Here is a 19,007-nt window from a genome sequence, read left to right on the forward strand (position 1 = left end):
GTGTGGTTTTTTGAATCTATGACTCTATATATTACATTGAAACTTGGTTCTATAATAACAGCTATTTTATAAACATGAGCTGTTTTACTGATTTTCTATTTTAAAATGCTCATTGGTAACAAGTTTACATTATAAAGAGATGGATGTGCTAGTCATTTATTAACTACTGAATTTAAAATGAGTAAAAAGATATGAACCCTATAACAACAACTATCTAAGTGAATAGAGTAACTGCCACAGTTCCATCATGAGGTGAGCCTGTACAAAATTTCTGAGTGGCAATCAAGTGATTTTTTGAAAACCTACTTCATATAAGGCTGCCATAAAAATGAGTGGGACATGATTCTCAACTGGAACCTCTTCTGCAGATTAAGTTAAAAATCTCATTTACTTAATTCTGGTGTTTCAGTGAATTGGTTCACTTTTGCTTTTGAAGCCATCCTGCTCCTGTTAGGAAAAAAATGGTAGTGCAACTGGCTTTGAATCATATATGAGATCTAACCTTGGGCCTTCAAGGAGGAAAACAGCACTTGTCCTCAATGAGAGAGGACTTAGGGGGCCCACGTGCACCCCCTAGTGGAGGTCCCAGGGCATATTCTTGCCTGGAGAATCCCATGGAGGGAGGAGCCTGGTGGGCTACAGTCCAAGGGTTGCAAAGACTCAGATAGGACTGAGTGACTTCACTTTTTTCACTTTCTAGGGGGCCCACGTGCACTCCCTAGTGGAGGTCCCAGGGCATCACAGCTGTGAGCTGGCCTACCGATGACCAGAAGCTTTAGAAATTAGCTTTCAGCTCCTTAAGGGAAATCAGGGGCAACAGAATTTGTAAATGCGTTAGGCTTTGGGTTCATAGTCTCTGTCAGAACAGTTCTTAACTCTGTATTTTGTAGAGTAAGGCAGCCACACACAGGCAGTACAAATGAATGACCATGGCCATGTTCCCACAACACTTTTATTTATGGATGCTGACATCTGAATTTCCTGTAAATTTTGTGTCACAAAATGTTATTCTTTTGTCTTTTTTTTTTTCTCCCCAACCATTCAAAAAAATATAAACACCACTCTTAGCTCCTGGGCTGTACAGAAGAAGGCGATGGGCTGAGTTTAGTTCACGGGCCACAGGTTGCCAGCTCCTGCCTGGTATAAGGTATGATTGTTTCCTTTGACCACGTATAACATGAAGGAAGGCCATCCTGTTGTCTAAGGGAACTAGATGTTTATGGACCAAATGGCCGAGGCACTGGTACATAAAGGCAGGAAGTATCTACTTTGTGGTATTTGAGTCAAGGCCAGTCGAGGTGGCCTCATCCAGCATCTTTTCCCCTTGGACTGTTGGCGATATATATAAGTATTTATGCACACTGAGAAGTTTTTCAAATCCTAGGTAAAAACACCATCAGTAATAAAACTATGAGACTTATTTACAAATAAGACATCTTCCTAGGGCAGGACAGCTTTCATGGTAAGTTAGAGTCAGTGTATAGGAATATGTGCAATTCTGCATAAGTAATAAAAAACATTCAAACTCTCAGTGTCCTGATGGCACTAATGAACTCCTCTGGGCATGTATTCTGACTTGCGGGCTTTGATTTCCTTTTCCTCACTAGAGGAACTAGAATCTGCGCAGGAGCAGAAGTCTGGTTTGGCAGGGGTGTACACTCTTCAGAGAGCACACTTCATGTCTGCCCCAAACCTTGCTTTGGAACCAATCCATCGTCCTGCTGGAGATCAAAGTACAATTTGTGTGTTTACTGATTTGGCAACTTGACTTCTTGAGGAATAAGAGAGTCCCAGGACATTGTTATCTTGCTCTTCGCTTTAACACCCACTGCGTGTCACCGAGTTACAGAAGTGCTGCTTCCAATGAGATCGTGTACGGTGATGTAAGTAAACAGTTTCCGAGTGGCTCCCTCATTCTGCTACGTGGATCCACAGACCATCACTTCATAAACAGAAAAGCAGCAGTTTATTTCCACACAGTGGCAAAGATTTTCTGACACAATTCTGTGACTTCTGTTCAGTTCATAGAAAAGGGGTCCCTTTTCTAGAGAGAGGAAGAAACACCTTCGTCTTCATCAAGAGACAGCCAGAAGGCTGAAAACCAGAGGAATGTGCTCTTTACCCTCTTTGCATCCCCCCTACAAATGGGTCAACAGTGGGAAAAAAGGATGGATGTTAATGTCAGCTAGAAATGTGTTCTACATGTGTGGTCACAAATGGATGCTTTTCCATCTCTTCTGTTACTGACACTTCGACATCACTTAAGTTGTGCTTTTATTCTTCTTTGGAATGGCAGTTCCAGGAATCTTTAACTAGGGTATTAACAAATGATGATGTCAGAGTTCTAGAAATATCAATAGAAATATCCATCTACTGTAATACGAGTCCAACCTAAAGGGAGGGAAAAGATGGAATAGTAAACACAAGTGAGAAAGAAAAATGATAATTAGTATAATAGATGTATATTTTTATTTTATTCTTTTATTTTTTATTATTAAATTTTTTTTTTGGCACGTGGGATCTTAGTTCCCCGACCAAGGATTGAACCTCTGCCTTCTGCCGTGGAAGTGTGGAGCCTTAACCACTGGACTGCGAGGGAAGTCCCATAGATGTATATTTTTAAAAAGCTACTAAAAACAAAAAAACTAAAAACCTCTCAACACTCTGATGAGAAGCAAGTATGAGGTTTTGCAGGTTAAGTTTATCAAGTTTACAAAGACTCATCAACTTCACTCACCTTTTCAGACTCTGTCCCTGGACACCTCCAGTTGTACAAGTAATACTGTAAATTGCCATCGCCTATGCCAAACTTGAGTTTTTCCAAGAATGTCTTATTTTCCATCAAATCTAGTGCATTGAATACATCAAATCCTTTCTGTCAATGTAAAAAATTTTTTAAAATGTTAAAGCATTAAAAGTTTAGAGTATTTTGTATATGATGTATTTCAGTGTAACATTTCATTCTCCCACTAGTAGCTTGAATTGAATATGCATTTATAATGAAGTTTAATGTCTGCAATATATACAATGCGTTAATAATTCAGGTCACAACTATCTTATTAAACTAGCAAGCAGTGAATATGATGGAATCAACAAGATTTTCCAGAAATGCTGAATCAAAAAATATAGTCTGATGGCTCATAGTGACAAAAATATTAAGGTTTCAAGAAATGTTTTGCCCCAGTTTTTGAAGGAAACAGTTGTCTAGATGGCCCCATCACCAGAACTGTTAGTTACTGGCCTTTCTAAGTTCTGACTTATCTGAACCTACAGCCAAGAAACCAAACCTGTAAAGACTTGAAATTGTGTATTTGTCTTGGGCTAATACTGGGAAATAAATTTAGTTACATTTTAATAGTAAAAACAGAATAAAAAAATACTAGTTGATACTATGCAAAATGTGACACAGATGAAGTACCTACATTTCTATTTCTCAGGGGTTTTACTTTAAATAACTTATTACTGGCCTTTTTGGGGGGAGGTAGTTGAAAATGAGCTAAAAGATCAAAGAATCAAAGGCAAATGCTGATTTTGGGGTCCACTGCTAATAGATTAAAAAAAAAATGTTTCCAATGATCAAATACTAGAAGAATACAAGGAAAACACTTTTGATGTGTAGCTCCCGATTTCTCACAGGCAATATTTTCTCATTCAGTACTTATATCCAAATATTTACATCTGCTGATTTCTGTTACCTCTGAAAAGAAAATGTTTTATTTGTAGCAAGAATTTAACAATCATCCTAACTACTATACTGAGGAAGTAAAAAATAATGCAAATCCATTAAGGCACATTTTGAATTTAATTCTTTTCATTTTAAATACTCTTAATAATTTTATTAAATTTCTTAATTTTAAAATTCACAGACTATTTAGTTGAATAAAAAAACTTGCTACTGCCAGTTATTCACTGTAACACAACACATTTTCCCCATACAGACAGATCTCATTTTATTGTGTTTCACAGATTCTGTGTTTTTTACAAATTGATGGTCTGTGGCCACCCTGCACTGAGCAAGTCTGTCAGGGCCATTTTTCCAATTGAATCTGCTCACTTCATGTCTCTGTTCCATTCTGGTAATTATTGTAATACTTCAAACTCTTTCATGATTATTATAGTTGTTACAGTGATCTGTGATCTCTGATGTTAAGAATATAACTCACTGAAGGCTAAGATGATGGATAGCATTTTTTTTCAGGAACAAAATACTTAAAATTAAGATCTCTAAGTTATTTAGTTACTACCACACACTTAACAGACCACACTATTGTGTGAAGATAACTTTTGAATTTTTTTTTTTATATGCACTAGGACACCAAAAATTCATGTGGCTCACTTTATCACAATTCTTGCTTAATTGAAGTGATCCAGAATCATCTGGAACTGAACCCACAATATCTCCAAGGTATATGCCTGTATAAAGGGATCATGTAACTTTCTTATATTCCTTATATTATAAATTTTATGTTTTTTATTTTTTTTAAGATTTTTTAATAAAGACTTTTAAAAATCTTTATTGAATTTGTTAAAATATTGCTTCAGTTTTATGTTTTGGTTTTTTTGGCCGCAAGGCATGGGGGATCTTAGCTCCCTGACCAGGGATCAAACCTGCATCCTCTGCTCTAGAAAACGAAGTCTTAATCATAGGACCACCAGGAGAGTCCCATGTACTTTTATATAAGGGTTAAAAGTTTCTGATTTGTACAAAATGTCTTTTTGGTTAAGTTACAATAAGCTGATGATGAAAACAGTCACTAAAGTTTTTTAAAAAAACCTCTTATCAAAATAATTCTTTGGACTGATGGGCAACAGTAAAATATCTCAAATGAATTCCCCTGTGTGGAAGAAAATACAAGATATTTACATACACATCTGGAGACGCACACAGGACAGCCAGGAGTGAGGCACCTACCAGCTTGGCGATGACGAGCGCGTCGCTCATGAGGTCCAGCAGGGGTGTCTCCGTGTGGATGTTGTAGAAGGAGTAGGCAGCTTTGAGGCTCTTGTGAGCCGGGTGGTGCATGACTGTGGAGGGGAGTGTGTAGAAGCTCAGGAAGTCAGTTAGTTTACCACTGGAGTTCTAAAGAACAAAGGTAACGTCAGATAAACATCTCCTCGAACAAGTGTCACCCAGGCACTTAAGCTCACTTCATCATCTCTGGCTTGCACCATGGCTTTCCATCAGAGTGGAGAGCAGCTGCTCCTGCTCCATCCTCCGGGTCTGACATGGGGCCCTCACTGCGTGCCAGGCAGCGGCCAGGGAAGGGCGTGGAGCTGTGCTTCAGCCTAAGTGCTCACTGGTGCCTGGCAGCAAGTTCTTAAGAAGGAATGCTTCTCTCTGATCGACTACAGACTTGCAGGGACAGTGATAAAAGTCAATTCATTGTTTTTGCAGGAATAAGAGCATTAAGGATCAGGATGCTACCTTTTCCAACTCAAGGATACTGTGTAACATCTAACATTTTCTTTGCACAAAGTAGGGATTTTATCAGCTTAAAGTGAAGTGGGATAGAGTTTGGGAGTTATTTTTTTTTTTTAGAAGCTTGTAAAAGGCATTGGTTCTGCACCAAAGTATACGTATATGAATGACTGAGAAAATCTGAAGCTATCAGATATCAAAAGGGATGCAAAAAAGATGGTGTTTGTTCACCATCACTGGTATACCCTCCAGTACAAGAAATTAGTCAATATTGTTTGGGTTGTTTCAGTTAGCTGTGGTAACTAGGAAAGTCTGCACAGAATTCAAGCTATATTTGAATGACAGAGCTGCAGAGGCTAGACCACATATGTCATTGCTAGCTTTTGTTTTAGCAGAAATTTCCAGAGGGGTGGATTTATTCACTTTTTGAGTGCTTCTGATTCATTAATACTTTTTTTCAGACATTAAAAATTAAAGATGTTAAGCTAAACTGATTCTTTACTGTGCTGTATTAGCAGCTCAAGTATTAGAGATGACTTAAAGGCTTAGATTTTCTGCTTTGTTAAGGATTTTAAAATACCATAGCAGAAATTAGAGGAAAAAAAAATCACTGAATGGGCTAAGTAGCCGAGTGGAGATGACATGATAGAATCACTGAACTTGAAGAATCCAGCAGAATTTACCCAATCTGAAACAAGAGAGAGAAAACAGACTGAAAAAAAACTAAGCCTCAGGGATCTGTGAGGCAGCAATAAAAGAGTCACCATTCATATCACTGGAGACCCAGACGGAAAGAAGAAAATGCGGGGCTGAAAGAGACAATGACTGAAAACTTCCCAGAGTTGGCAGAGATTTAAGAAGATTCAAGAAGCCAAGTGAACTCTAAGAGGATGAGCCAAAAGAAATCCACATCATAATAAAATTTCCCAAAGTTAAAGACAGAGATCTTAAAAGTAGCCACAGAAAAACAACTCATTACCTACAAGGAAATACTAATTCAAATGACAACAGGCTGCTCACCTGAAACCACAGAGGCCAGAAGCAAGTGGCTCAAGAGCTGAATGAAAAGAACGATCAATTGTGAATTCTGTATCTGGTAAAGCTTCCTTCAGGAAAGAAGGGCAAATAAAGACATTCTCAGACAAATGAAAACTAGAAGAATTCGTTGCCAGCAGACTTTAACAGTGGCCGAAGAACATCCTTCAAATAAAAAGGAAATCTCAAGATACTCAAGATGGTGATATTTAAACTTTGAGATAGTAAAGAGACCTAAATGGAAGTAAAATCACTTGAAGTGGTACAACGTGGATACCCGAGGACTGATAATTTACATCTATATATTATAATACTCAAATGCTTGCTTGCTTGCTTGTGTTCAAGCACAACCACTCTTTGTGACCCCATGAATGTGGCCCACCAGGCTCCTCTGTGGAGTTTTCCAGGCAGGAATACTAGAGTGAAGTCAGTCGTGTCCAACTCTTTGGGACCCCATGGACCGTAGCCTACCAGGCTCCTCTGTCCATGGAATTTTCCAGGCAAGAGTACTGGAGTGGGTTGCCATTTCCTTCTCCAGGCGATTTCTCCCCAATACAGGGATCTAACCCGCATCTCTTATATCTCCTGCATTGGCAGGTGAATTTTTTTTTTTACCACTGCATCACCTGGGAAGCTCCATACTCAGATAAGACCTATACAAATATACTCAAATGCACTATAAATAAATCAAGACAGATCCAAAAATGGTGGATAGGCAGGCAAGGAAAAGGAGAGGGACAAGAGCCAGAAGAAACAAACAAAATATTTTATAATACGGAAGACTTAAGCTCTAATATATCAATTATCATCACATGTAGTCAAAATACACCAATCAGAAGAAATTCTGCAGAATACATAAGGAAACGTGGCCCAAATATCACTTCAAATTCAATGACATAGATGGTTGAAAGTAAAAGGACTGAAACAGATAGATCATGCAAACATGAATTTGAAAAAAGTAGGAGTGGCTATACAGGCACACCTTGGAAATATTGCATGTTTGGCTCCAGACCCCCTCAATAAAGCAAATATGCAATAAAGTAAGTCCCGTGAATTTTTTTCTTTTCCCAGTTTATATGCAAGTTCTGTTTGCACTATACTGTAGTCTATTAGTGTGCAACAGCATTAAGTCTAGAAAACAATATACATACCTTAATTTTAAAATACTTTAAAAAAATACTTTATTGCTATAAAATGCTAAAATAAGACTTTATTGCTATAAAATGCTAATCATCATTTGAACTTCGAAGCAGTAACATCAAAGATCACCATAACACATATGATCATAATGAAAAAGTTTGAAATATTGCAAGAATTACCAAAATTACTGAGAGACAAAGTAAGCAAATGCTGTTGGAAAAAATGGCACCAACAGGGTTACCATAAACTGTTAATTTGTTAAAAATGCACTATCTGACTAGTATAATAAAACAAAGGGTGATAAGATGAGGTCTGCCTGTATTAACAGACAATGCGCAAGAATTTTCTAAGGTTAGATGGGTTCAACTGGAGAATTCTAGCAAACATTTAAGGAATTAACTCCAATTCTATACAATTTCTTCTAGAAAATATAAGAGGAGGTCACACTTCCCAACTCCTCTTATGAAGTCAGTGGTTTCCTGATATAGAAACCAAACACAGTAAAAAAAAGAAACTGCAGATCAGTATCTTTCATGAACTCAGGAAATACTCAATGAAATATTAGCACTCCAAATCCAATAATGTACAAAAAGAATTAAACACAATAACCAAGAGGGTAATTTTCCTAGGTATGTCAGGTGGTCAAACATTTGAAAGTAAGTAAATGAATATACCATATCAACAGACTAAAGAAGAAAAACCATATGATTATATCAACTGAAGCAGAAAAGGCACTGGGCAAAATCCAACATCCATTTATGATGAGAACTCTCAGCAAGCTGGAAATTTTCTCACATTGATAAGGAGCATCCATGAAAAACTGACTGCTAGTATCATGGGGTAAGATGCATGCTCCTCCCCTAATATCAGGAACAAGCCAAAGATGTCAACCTTCACCACTCTTATGCAATGAAGTCCCAAAAGATCTAGCCCCTGCAATAAGGCAAGAGAAAGAAAGAAAAGGCATACAGATGGGAAGGGAAGAAGTAAAACTGATTCTATTTGTAGATGACACAATTATCCATGTAAAAATCCCAAGAAATCTCCAAATAAACTCCTGGAACTAATATATGATTTCAGCAAGGTTGCAGGATACAGGAGCATCACAGAAAAACTAATTACATTTCTACATACTAACAAGGAATATGTGGAAAACGGAACTTTAAAGTATAGGATCTGGATGCTGAAAATTAAAGACTGCTGATAAAATAAAATTTAAAAGACCTAAATAAACGGAGACATACCATGTTTATGGATTGGAAGACATGTTAATTCTCCCTAAATTAATGTAATCCTGCTAAATATCATGTAATTATTTTAACAATCCTGGCAAGGTTTTTCATAAATTAAGACAAACTTATTCTAAAATTTATATGCAAAAGCAAAGGAACTACATTAGCTAAAACAATCTTGACAAAAATGAAATGGGAGGAATCACTCTACCTGATACCAAGGCTTACTATAGAGCTACAGATTAATTAAGACAGTGTGATACTGGTAGGGGAACAGACAGAGATCAAGGGAATAGAACAGAGAATGCAGAAACGGACCACAGTACAACGTATTAGTATTCAGCCTATAGAAAAACTTTAACAAATCAAGAAGACAAGGTTGAATGAAGTGATTGAATTATGCCATCTTGAACAAAGGCAGTTCAATTCCAACCAGTTTTGCAAAGCAAAACAGTATTAAACTTTGAGACACATTCATCTCTAACGAGGTCATCCAAACTGGCCTTTTCAAAACTGAGAGAAACAATTAATCACACAAGCAACACCAGAGCAGTATCCTGATTTCCCATTATTAAGTACTAAAAGTGTGCCCTTGTGCCAGGAATGCAAACTGTAAGAACAGCTTGTTCTAAGAGAGTGAACAGAAACCTGGTATAGAAGCAGTGAGTCATGGACAGAGAGGAAGGAGATGGGTACTCTAGGATCTTTCTGGAAAATGGACTCAATCGCATAGTATTTGTATACTTTTCTGTACTATCTTATCACCTTATCTTTACCTCCACTACAAAAGTGTCAATGATGTGCTCTTGAGGGAGGAACCAGTGGGCTACTTCCTCTTCATCCATCACCGGGGCTAAATGAAACTGCTTCAGGTATGTGTTGGTTAGTTCTTGAACAGCTTTGATATCTCTTGGTTCCATTGGCCTCAAGCCTGAAGTTTTTGTAACCTGTTGGAGTGAACACAAAACCAATGGGGAGGTTTAAATAGGAGGACTAAACAAACTTGGAGCCAGTGTGGTCCCCAGACCAACATTATCAGCATCCCAGGGCAGCTTATTAGAAATGCAGAATCTTGGGCCTGCCCCAGATCTATCAGGTCAGAATGAACAATTTCACAAAATCCTCTGGTGATTTGTATACACACAAAGCTTGAGATGTACTAGTTTAGCACATAAGCTACACAATGTGTTCTGTCCTATCTTTGTGTACCAGGTCTTTGGTTAGTATTGCCTATGACCCAAACAAAACCAACAGGAACACTACAAATTCACCTATATACCCATGCCAAGAAATTAAACAGCTCTGAGATCTAATGCCTGATGATCTGAGGTGGAGCTGATGTAATAATAATAGAAATAAACTGCACAATAAAATATGTACTCGAATCATCCTGAAACCACCCGCCCCCTACCCCTATCTGTGGAAAAATTACCTTCCATGAAACTAGTCCCTAGGAACAAAAAGCCGGGGCCTGCTGGCGTACGTCACAGGGCAAAACAATCCCAGCATGTGTTCTGGGGTAGCATGCTGTAAGACTGCCATGTTTGACATTTGGAAAACACAGTTGAGAATGGCTGAGAAAATCATTTTGTCCAATAGCCCATGAATAAGATGTAGCTATTTTGTTCTCATGAGCAACAAAAATGAAAGAAAAGTCAATCATACCAGTCAATATGGGAAGGCAGGCATTTTAGTTACCAAGAACGAATGGCTAGTTGCCAAGTACTGGCCCTAGTCTCTCATGCCATCTTTTGATTAAAAGGTGATCATAATATGCATCTGAATCCTTCATCTCATAAGTTACAGTTTTTACATAAGGCCATAGGGTTGGATGGCATCATCGACTCAATGGACATGAGTCTGAACAAACTCCGGGAGATCGTGAAGGAACAGGGAAGCCTGGCGACGTGCTGCAGTCCACGGGGTTGCAAAGAGTCAGACACAGCTGAGTGACTGAACAAAAACAACAAACAGGAATGACCGTGTCCCCTCAAAGGTCGGGACACGCCCCCATCTGGATTTATTTGTTCAAGTACTTATCCTTAAAAGAGCTTAAGACGTCAACTATAAGAAGTGTCCAGATACCAGGACACTTGTACCAGAAGTGAGAAAACTCACTACATTCCTTGTCTGTACAAAGACAAAACTCTAATACTTACAAATGAGTTTGAGCAAGCTCCGGGAGTTGGTAATGGACAGGTAAGCCTGGCATGCTGCAGTCCATGGGGTTGCAAAGAGTTGGACACAACTGAGTGACTGACTACAAAAACAACTTCAGTTCTTCTAGTTAACTTGATACTTTTTTTTCCTTGAAGAAATACTGGGTAAATTTTTAAGTAGCAAATAACTTGTATATAAATACTCCTATTCTACCTAATCTGTCCTAAATTATTTCTGAGCACTTTTAAATTAGAAACTGCCTCTAAGGTTAGATCATCACAATTCCTGCATGCCCCCAGAGTGGTGGTTACAGAAGACCAAGGTGGAAAATGGGTTTTCATCTTGAATGCCGGCTCTGATGGATGTCAGTAGTCCTGTTGAGGTTACTACAGTTCTGTGACAAGGAATGCTGGTCAATTACTGATTCATGTTGGGAAGAGATGGGAGAGGTGTTCTCTGTATTTACAGACCCAACAGTCCTTAGCTGAGTATTTACTATGTGTTACTCAGTTATGATTTACAGAATCTGTAAAGACACCATAATGAACCTAAAATAGTTTAATACTCTAAGAGAATTTAAGTCCTTAACATTTAATGGAACACTCAGACTTCCAGCATTTCTGTGGATCTCAAAGACAAAGAGGGGCTTCCCAGGTAGCTAGTGGTAAAGAATCCACCTGTCAATGCAGGAGACATGGATTTGATCCCTGGGTTGGGAAGATCCCCTGGAGAAGGAAATGGCAACCCATTCCAGTATTCTTGACTGGGAAATCCATGGACAGAGGAGCCTGGTGGGGTATAGTCCATGGAGTCACAAAAGATTTGGACACGACTTAACAACTAAACAACAACAAAGCCAAAGGACCTGAAATCTCCAGGTCCCAGCTTCCATCTAAGGCTTCAGTTCAGTTCAGTCACTCAGTCGTGTCTGACTCTTTGTGACCCCATGAATTGCACCATGCCAGGCCTCCCTGTCCATCACCAACTCCTGGAGTTTACCCAAACTCATGTCCATCAAGTCGGTGATGCCATCCAGCCATCTCATCCTCTGTTGTCCCATTTTCCTCCTGCCCCCAATCTTTCCCAGCATCAGGGTCTTTTCCAATGAGTCAACTCTTCGCATCAGGTGGCCAAAGTATTGGAGTTTCAGCTTCAACATCAGTCCTTCCAATGAACACCCAGGACTGATCTCCTTTAGGATGGACTGGTTGGATCTCCTTGCAGTCCAAGGGACTCTCAAGAGTCTTCTCCAACACCACAGTTCAAAACCATCAATTCTCTGGCACTCAGCTTTCTTCACAGTCCAACTCTCACATCCATACATGACCACTGGAAAAACCATAGCCTTGACTAGATGAACCTTTGTTGGCAAAGTAATGTCTCAAGTTTTTTAATACGCTATCTAGGTTGGTCATAACTTTCCTTCCAAGGAGCAAGCGTCTTTTAATTTCATGGCTGCAGTCACCATCTGCAGTGATTTTGGAGCCCCCTAAAATAAAGTCTGACACTGTTTCCACTGTTTCCCCATCTATTTGCCATGAAGTGATAGGACCAGATGCCATGATCTTAGTTTTCTGAATGTTGAGCTTTAAGCCAACTTTTTCACTCTCCTGTTTCACTTTCATCAAGAGGCTCTTTAGTTCTTCTTTGCTTTCTGCCATAAGGGTGGTGTCATCTGCATATCTGAGGTTATTGATATTTCTCCTGGCAATCTTGATTCCAGCTTGTGCTTCTTCCAGCCCAGCGTTTCTCACGATGTACTCTGCATATAAGTTAAATAACCAGGGTGACAATATATAGCCTTGACATACTCCCTTTCCTATTTGGAACCAGTCTGTTGTTCCATGTCCAGTTCTAACTGTTGCTTCCTGACCTGCATATAGGTTTCTCAAGAGGCAGGCCAGGTGGTCTGGTATTCCCATCTCTTTCAGAATTTTCCACAGTTTATAATGGCTTGAATAGGTGTTGAATGAATGAATGAATTCTTAGGTTTTTAGCACAATCATTTACCCAATAGGGTGAGGTGAAGGCTGCAGACATGGAAAAAAGTCACTGTCAGCTCTGAAGAGATGGCATTTCTATGGCCTGGCATTCAGGTGCAAGCCAAGCATGAAACCAGTATTTTCCTTTTTGTTTCTGTAAGCCAATTTTAGTTATTTAGAGCATTTCTACACTGCAATTTGTGGGAAGAGGGAAACCTATGTGATTGCTAAATGGTGTTAAATGAGATAAATATACATTTTGAAATGCTGGTAGGAAGACCAAACCATACTGCATGTATACCGCAGTCATTTGAAAAGGTTATTTTCTGCTATGAGGATGACCTTGATAAATTTTAAATAGCCTTTCTCAACATTAGACTGTTTTTGCATTTGTTACTGATTCAATAACAATCAGTGATATCAAGACTTCCCTTGTGGTCCAGTGGTTAAGACTCTGTGCTTCCACTGCATGGGGCACAGGTTTGACCCTCGGTTGGGGAACTAAGATCCTGCATGCCACAGCTCAAAATAAATGAAATGAAATAAAATGAGCTTCAAAGAATAAGATTATCTCATGATAGTAACAGGATACACCCTCTCTGTTCATAAAGAGCATTCAGAAATGAGGAATAAAGCTTGCCAACTCCTTTTTGGAGCAAAATATGCTTTTGTAGCACAATTCTTATTCATTGAACATTCATATCATGAAATCACTAAATCAAAATCTTTTTTTTTGTCTGGTAGATATCCTTAAAGCTGCAGTTCTCAAAGATTTTGGTCTGGAATTTTGTTATGGTCTTAAAAATTATTTAATACTCCCAAAGAGCTTTGTTTACATGGGTTATCAGTTCAGTACAGTTCAGTCACTCAGTCGTGTCTGACTCTCTGCGACCCCATGAACCGCAGCACGCCAGGCCTCCCTGTCCATCACCAACTCCCAGAGGCCACCCAAACCCATGTCCATCGAGTCAGTGATGCCATCCAACCACCTCATCCTCTGTCGTCCCCTTCTCCTCCTGCCCCCAATCTTTCCCAGCATCAGGGTTTTTTCAAATGAGTCAGCTCTTCACATCAGGTGGCCAAAGTATTGGAGTTTCAGCTTCAGCATCAGTCCTTCCAACCCAGGACTGATCTCCTTTAGGATGGACTGGTTGGATCTCCTTGCAGTCCAAGGGACTCTCAAGAAGTCAAGGGACTTCTCCAACACCACAGTTCAAAACCATCAATTCTTTGGCACTCAGCTTTCTTCACAGTCCAACTCTCACATCCATACATGACCACTGGAAAAACCATAGCCTTGACTAGATGGACCTTTGTTGGCAAAGTAATGTCTCTGCTTTTTAATACGCTATCTAGGTTGGTCATAACTTTCCTTCCAAGGAGCAAGCATCTTTTAATTTCATGGCTGCAGTCACCATCTGCAGTGATTTTGGAGCCCCCAAAAAATAAAGTCAGCCCCTGTGTCCACTGTTTCCCCATCTATTTGCCATTAACTGATGGGACCAGATGCCATGATCTTAGTTTTCTGAATGTTGAGCTTTAAGCCAACTTTTTCACTCTCCTCTTTCACTTTAATCAAGAGGTTCTTTAGTTCTTCTTCACTTTCTGCCATAAGGGTGGTGTCATCTGCATATCTGATGCATGGGTTATATTTATCTGTATTTATTGTATTAGAAATTAAATTCAAAATTTTAAAGCCAAAAAATATTATAAGCTCACATTCCATTTAACCTCTGGAAGACTGCACAGTACACTTGTAAGATGATGAAAGATACAAATTATTTTTGTATTATTCTAAAAAACTGACTTCACAGGCACCCCCAAAGTGTTCTGCAAAGTTCCTGGGGTCTCTGGACCACACTTTGAGAACTGCTACCTCAGTCTCTGAAGGTCAGGAAAATGGGTAATAGAATTTAGATAAGGAGGACTCAGTAAAACAGTTATTTTGGCAAATGCGCAGTGATAAAGTATATAAACTTGGCAGTTTTCAAGCACTTCAAACAAGTTTTTACAGGAGCTAAGTTAAAACAGAAGGCAACATCAGACTACATCCAATTATGAAACATAAAAGGTCCTAGAAACAGGGGAAGAATATATGCTTTTGCTGATCAACAATGGCTTATGTATCTCAAAACCTAAGCTTGTTTCTTTCTAACATCATAAAGTCACATCCTCTCCAGGAAATCTACTGAAGCATGACACAAATTTTAATACATAAAATTATATTCTACGGGGTTCCCTGGTGGCCTAGTGGTTAGGATTCTGGGCTTTCACTACTGTGGCCTGTGTTTAATCCCTGATCGGAGAACTGAGATACTGCAATCTGCAGAGTGTGGCCAAAAAAATAATTCTATTTTATATAATAACTGTTGTTTTCAGGAAGAGGAGGAAGGAAATGTCATGCCTAGGTAAAAGTTTAAGCTTTGGCATAATCTGAAAGAGTCAGATGGCAATGTTTTCTGAGATTTCAATAAAAAGCAAAAAAAAAAAAAATTTCCAGTAACTTAACTGAGAAAACCTTAAATTTCATAAGCAAACTCTATTTCTGAATCAGAGCTACTTTACCATGATCGAACTAATATGCATTACCCATCAGACTCTCCATACACTGAAATCTGTATAAAATTTGCTTTTAAGTATATAAGGAAATCAAGCTCAGAGTCCTATTAAAAAACAGAAGCAGTGCTGTTCTCCATCAAGCTATGTGGTGTAACTGATTTGGAGCCAAGATTCCAGAGTAGAGATGCAAGCCTTGATTATGGATTTTTTTTTTTATTTAAGGAGCAGTAGGACATTACACACTAAAAAAACAAAAAACCTACAATTACTAAACCAAGAATATCTGTGTTTTAGCATGGCTTCATACGCGTATACGTCTTGCAACACAATGTAAAGATGCTGGGAGAGTAACCTGACTCCTGCTTTTTATCTACTTCAAATTTCTTTACCTTGGGACTTCCCTGGTGGTTAATACTCTGAGCTTCCAATGCCCCTAGGGGGTGCAGGTTTCATCACTGATCTGGGAGCTAAAATCCCACATGCCTTGTGGTCAAAAAATAAAACAGTAAAAAAAAAAAAAACCCCAATATTGTAACAAACTTAATAAAAACCAAAAAAATGGCCCACATTAAAAAAAAAATTCCTTCACCTTGAAAAGCACTGACCAAAAAAAAAAAAAAAAAAAGTCCAACATTGTTTGTAAATTCTCAACACCAAATTAAAAACAAACTGACATTCACTGTAAAGCAACTATACTCCAATTAAAAAAAAAAAAAACAACCAACATTGCAAGGGGAGGAAACTGTTCCTCTTGGGAAAATCTCAGTCTCGTTGGTAATGGTAGCTAATGACATGAGCTGGCAGGGATGGTTCTGTCCTGACTGAAAGACTCTGAGCAAATCAATCTGTGTCTCAACATTCTCTTCTGTGACTGGGGACAATAACCTGCCCCCTCTGATCGTGTGATGAGGTTACAGATATTAACTGTTTGGCATAACGTCAGCCATAATCAATGTTAACGTGTATAAGTCTATGATCAACACATAAAGCTGGCACGGTGAGCTGAAATGGTTACAACAAATGAGAAAATGAGGCTGAACAAAAAAGTTGTGTTCAGTAAGGCTCATCTCTACACTTCATAATACAAAAATGTTCTCAACGATGTGACTGTCTGGCCCAGGGAGAGAAGGAGGTGGTCTGGCTGTTGCTGCCTCATCCAGCTTCTAAGCCAGGAGCCCAACACCAAGGTTGCTGCTGGTGGCACCTTCCAATTTTTCAATGTCTCTACTTGCATCTCTTCTACCTTCTCTCTCTCTCTTTTTTAAATTAATTTACTCTTTAGTTTTCTTTCCTTCCTCATGACTTAAAAAGAGTAAAGGAGGCTAGAACAAGCCAATAAGAGCTGTTTGGAGAACGTTCACAAGCCTCGGTCTTTGCATCTGTACAATAGGGTAAGAATACCAAATTCAGAAGGTGGTTGGGAGAATATGCTAATATATGTGACAGCACTTTCTCAGCTTGGACTTATCGTGGAAGAAAAAAGGCAGTCACCACAGCACCATGGCTGGAAGAGGCATGCTCTTCTGTAACCAAGTTAACTGCAACCAAACTGCCAGAGTCTGCTTTCACCACCATTGTCCGACCAGCAATTTATCACCAACCTTTCAAAACTTGGTTACCTGTGAGTTGATGGATGCTTGTGCAAGAATACAGAGGCCAATGGACAAGGTCAAGTCAAAAATAACTTTCAGCACCTCGAACTCTAATCATCCCAGATAAACCAATGACAGCTACTAAATTTCCTTATGCGTCACTCCACTTCAGGTGACTATACAGACAAGGAGGTGCTTTTCTTACACACAAGCTAAACAGAGTTAGGTTCGAGAAACTGAAATCAGGGGAGACCAAGGTAGAATAGCATTTGCCCCAGTGGGAAAAGGAGGCTTGCTTCAAGTTCTTATTTTAACTCGTAGATAGCAAAGCATCTGACACTGGGCCAGGAGGACGCTGAGCATCAGCTGTGTCTTGTCTCAGCTGTGCGCTATGCCCCTCCAGTGCCCTTTTTTCTCACAGCCATTTGTGCCCCTATGGGACCCCACCCTTCTCAGTGTCTCTGGGATTTGGCCATTAGCAGAAATTACTTCTAGTTGATCAGTAAATCCTGATGGTCATAACGATGGTGTGACCCCTCAGGCTATTTTCCAGAGTCTCCATATACTTAGCTTCATGTCTGTCACCCCAGCTTGAGGGGCCCTGGTCCTCCTTTCCCAGGACACGTGAACCCTCCCTCTTTATGTCACCTGCACTTTTTATTTCCCTCTATGTTCCTCCCTCTGTCCTTGGCCTCACAGACAGGCAGTGAGTTCACGAGTTTAAGCCCCACTGTCTGCAACTGCAGCTTAGACAGAAGGAAGACCGTGCCTTCTGGTCCCTCTGCCACATGTGAAGCCCCGGAACACCTGGTTTCCTTCATCTCCATGTCTCCTTATGAAATTTTGCCTAAGTCAGAAATTCATTGATTCTGTCAATGAAAGAAAGACTTCAATCTGTGCAGCCACTGATCACGTGCATCTGGTAAACATACAACTGGTCCAAGGCAAAAAGAGCTGGAGTTGGCCACACCCTCCACAGAGGAAGTCCCTCCTCGCCTTGTTTAGAGGAACATGGCTACACTCTATGTGAATCCCTCAGTTGAGCTGAAGTACCTGCTACAACCTAAAACAAAGAACAGCTCAGATGAAATCAAAACTTCACACTACAGATCCCATCTGTGGCGGACAGATTCCAAGATGGCCCCAGTGATGCCCGCCCACCTTCACTGGAGTTCACGCCCACACCATCCACTTATCTTGAGTGTGGGTGGGACCACTGACATATGGCAGCAGTGATTTCATTTGTGAATTGACTACACAGGGTTCTAACTTCCATCTTGCTAGCAGATGCTCTCTGTAGACTCTCCTCATCGGCTTTGATGAAATAAGCTGCCGTGTATTGTGATCTGCCCTTCAGAGAACCCCCACCGACAAGGAACTGAAGCAGCCTCAGGCCGACAGCCAGCAAGGAACAGAGGACCCCAGTCCAGCTGCCCACCAGGAACTCAAGGCTTCCAACAGCCACATGAGCTTGAAAGCGGATCCATCCCTAGTCAAGTTTTCAGACGAGACCCTGACCCTGGCTGATGCCTTGATGACAGCTTCACAAGAAACCCTGAAGCAAAGACCTCAGCTAAGCTGTGCCTTGATTCCTGACCCACAGAACCCAAGAGATAGCACATTTGTTGATTTTAGCTTCTACTTTTGTGGTAGTTTGTTATGGAGTGACAGAGAACTCATTTACCATCTAAGTCCCAAATAAAAGCCCAAACTGGTAAGCACATTTAAATTTTCCCTTATTAAGGGACAACTTTTCACACTGGGAAGTTTCTAGTTTAAAACAATGCTAATTTAATAAGACATTGTTTCCTCTCCCCGGGTGTCTCTTTTAAACCTTATTCCTTAATTCCACGTGCTAAGAAACCATCAGAAGCTGGAACTTTTCTTC

The 19,007-nt window shown here is 39.7% G+C and overlaps 1 protein-coding gene across 6 annotated transcripts in view; it reads right to left on the minus strand.

The window, feature by feature from the left end:
• Positions 1-934: 934 nt before the first annotated feature.
• Positions 935-19,007, minus strand: part of NMT2 (N-myristoyltransferase 2) — a 61,627-nt gene continuing 43,554 nt past the window's right edge. For 4 of the 6 annotated variants that reach the window (XM_070472108.1, XM_020881364.2, XM_020881365.2 and 1 more), the window contains 4 exons: positions 9,603-9,773; positions 4,913-5,080; positions 2,738-2,875; positions 935-2,391 (listed from right to left, as the gene is read on the minus strand). In XM_070472108.1, coding sequence (XP_070328209.1) covers positions 2,371-2,391; positions 2,738-2,875; positions 4,913-5,080; positions 9,603-9,773 — 498 coding nt within the window. In that variant the 3' untranslated portion in view covers positions 935-2,370. Of the gene's footprint in view, positions 2,392-2,737; positions 2,876-4,912; positions 5,081-9,602; positions 9,774-19,007 lie in introns of those variants that run through there. The other 2 variants (XM_070472109.1, XM_070472110.1) reach the window with 1 other exon arrangement.

This window comes from Odocoileus virginianus, chromosome 9 (genome assembly GCF_023699985.2).
Source record: "Odocoileus virginianus isolate 20LAN1187 ecotype Illinois chromosome 9, Ovbor_1.2, whole genome shotgun sequence".
In the NCBI taxonomy this organism is placed as follows: Eukaryota; Metazoa; Chordata; class Mammalia; order Artiodactyla; family Cervidae; genus Odocoileus; species Odocoileus virginianus.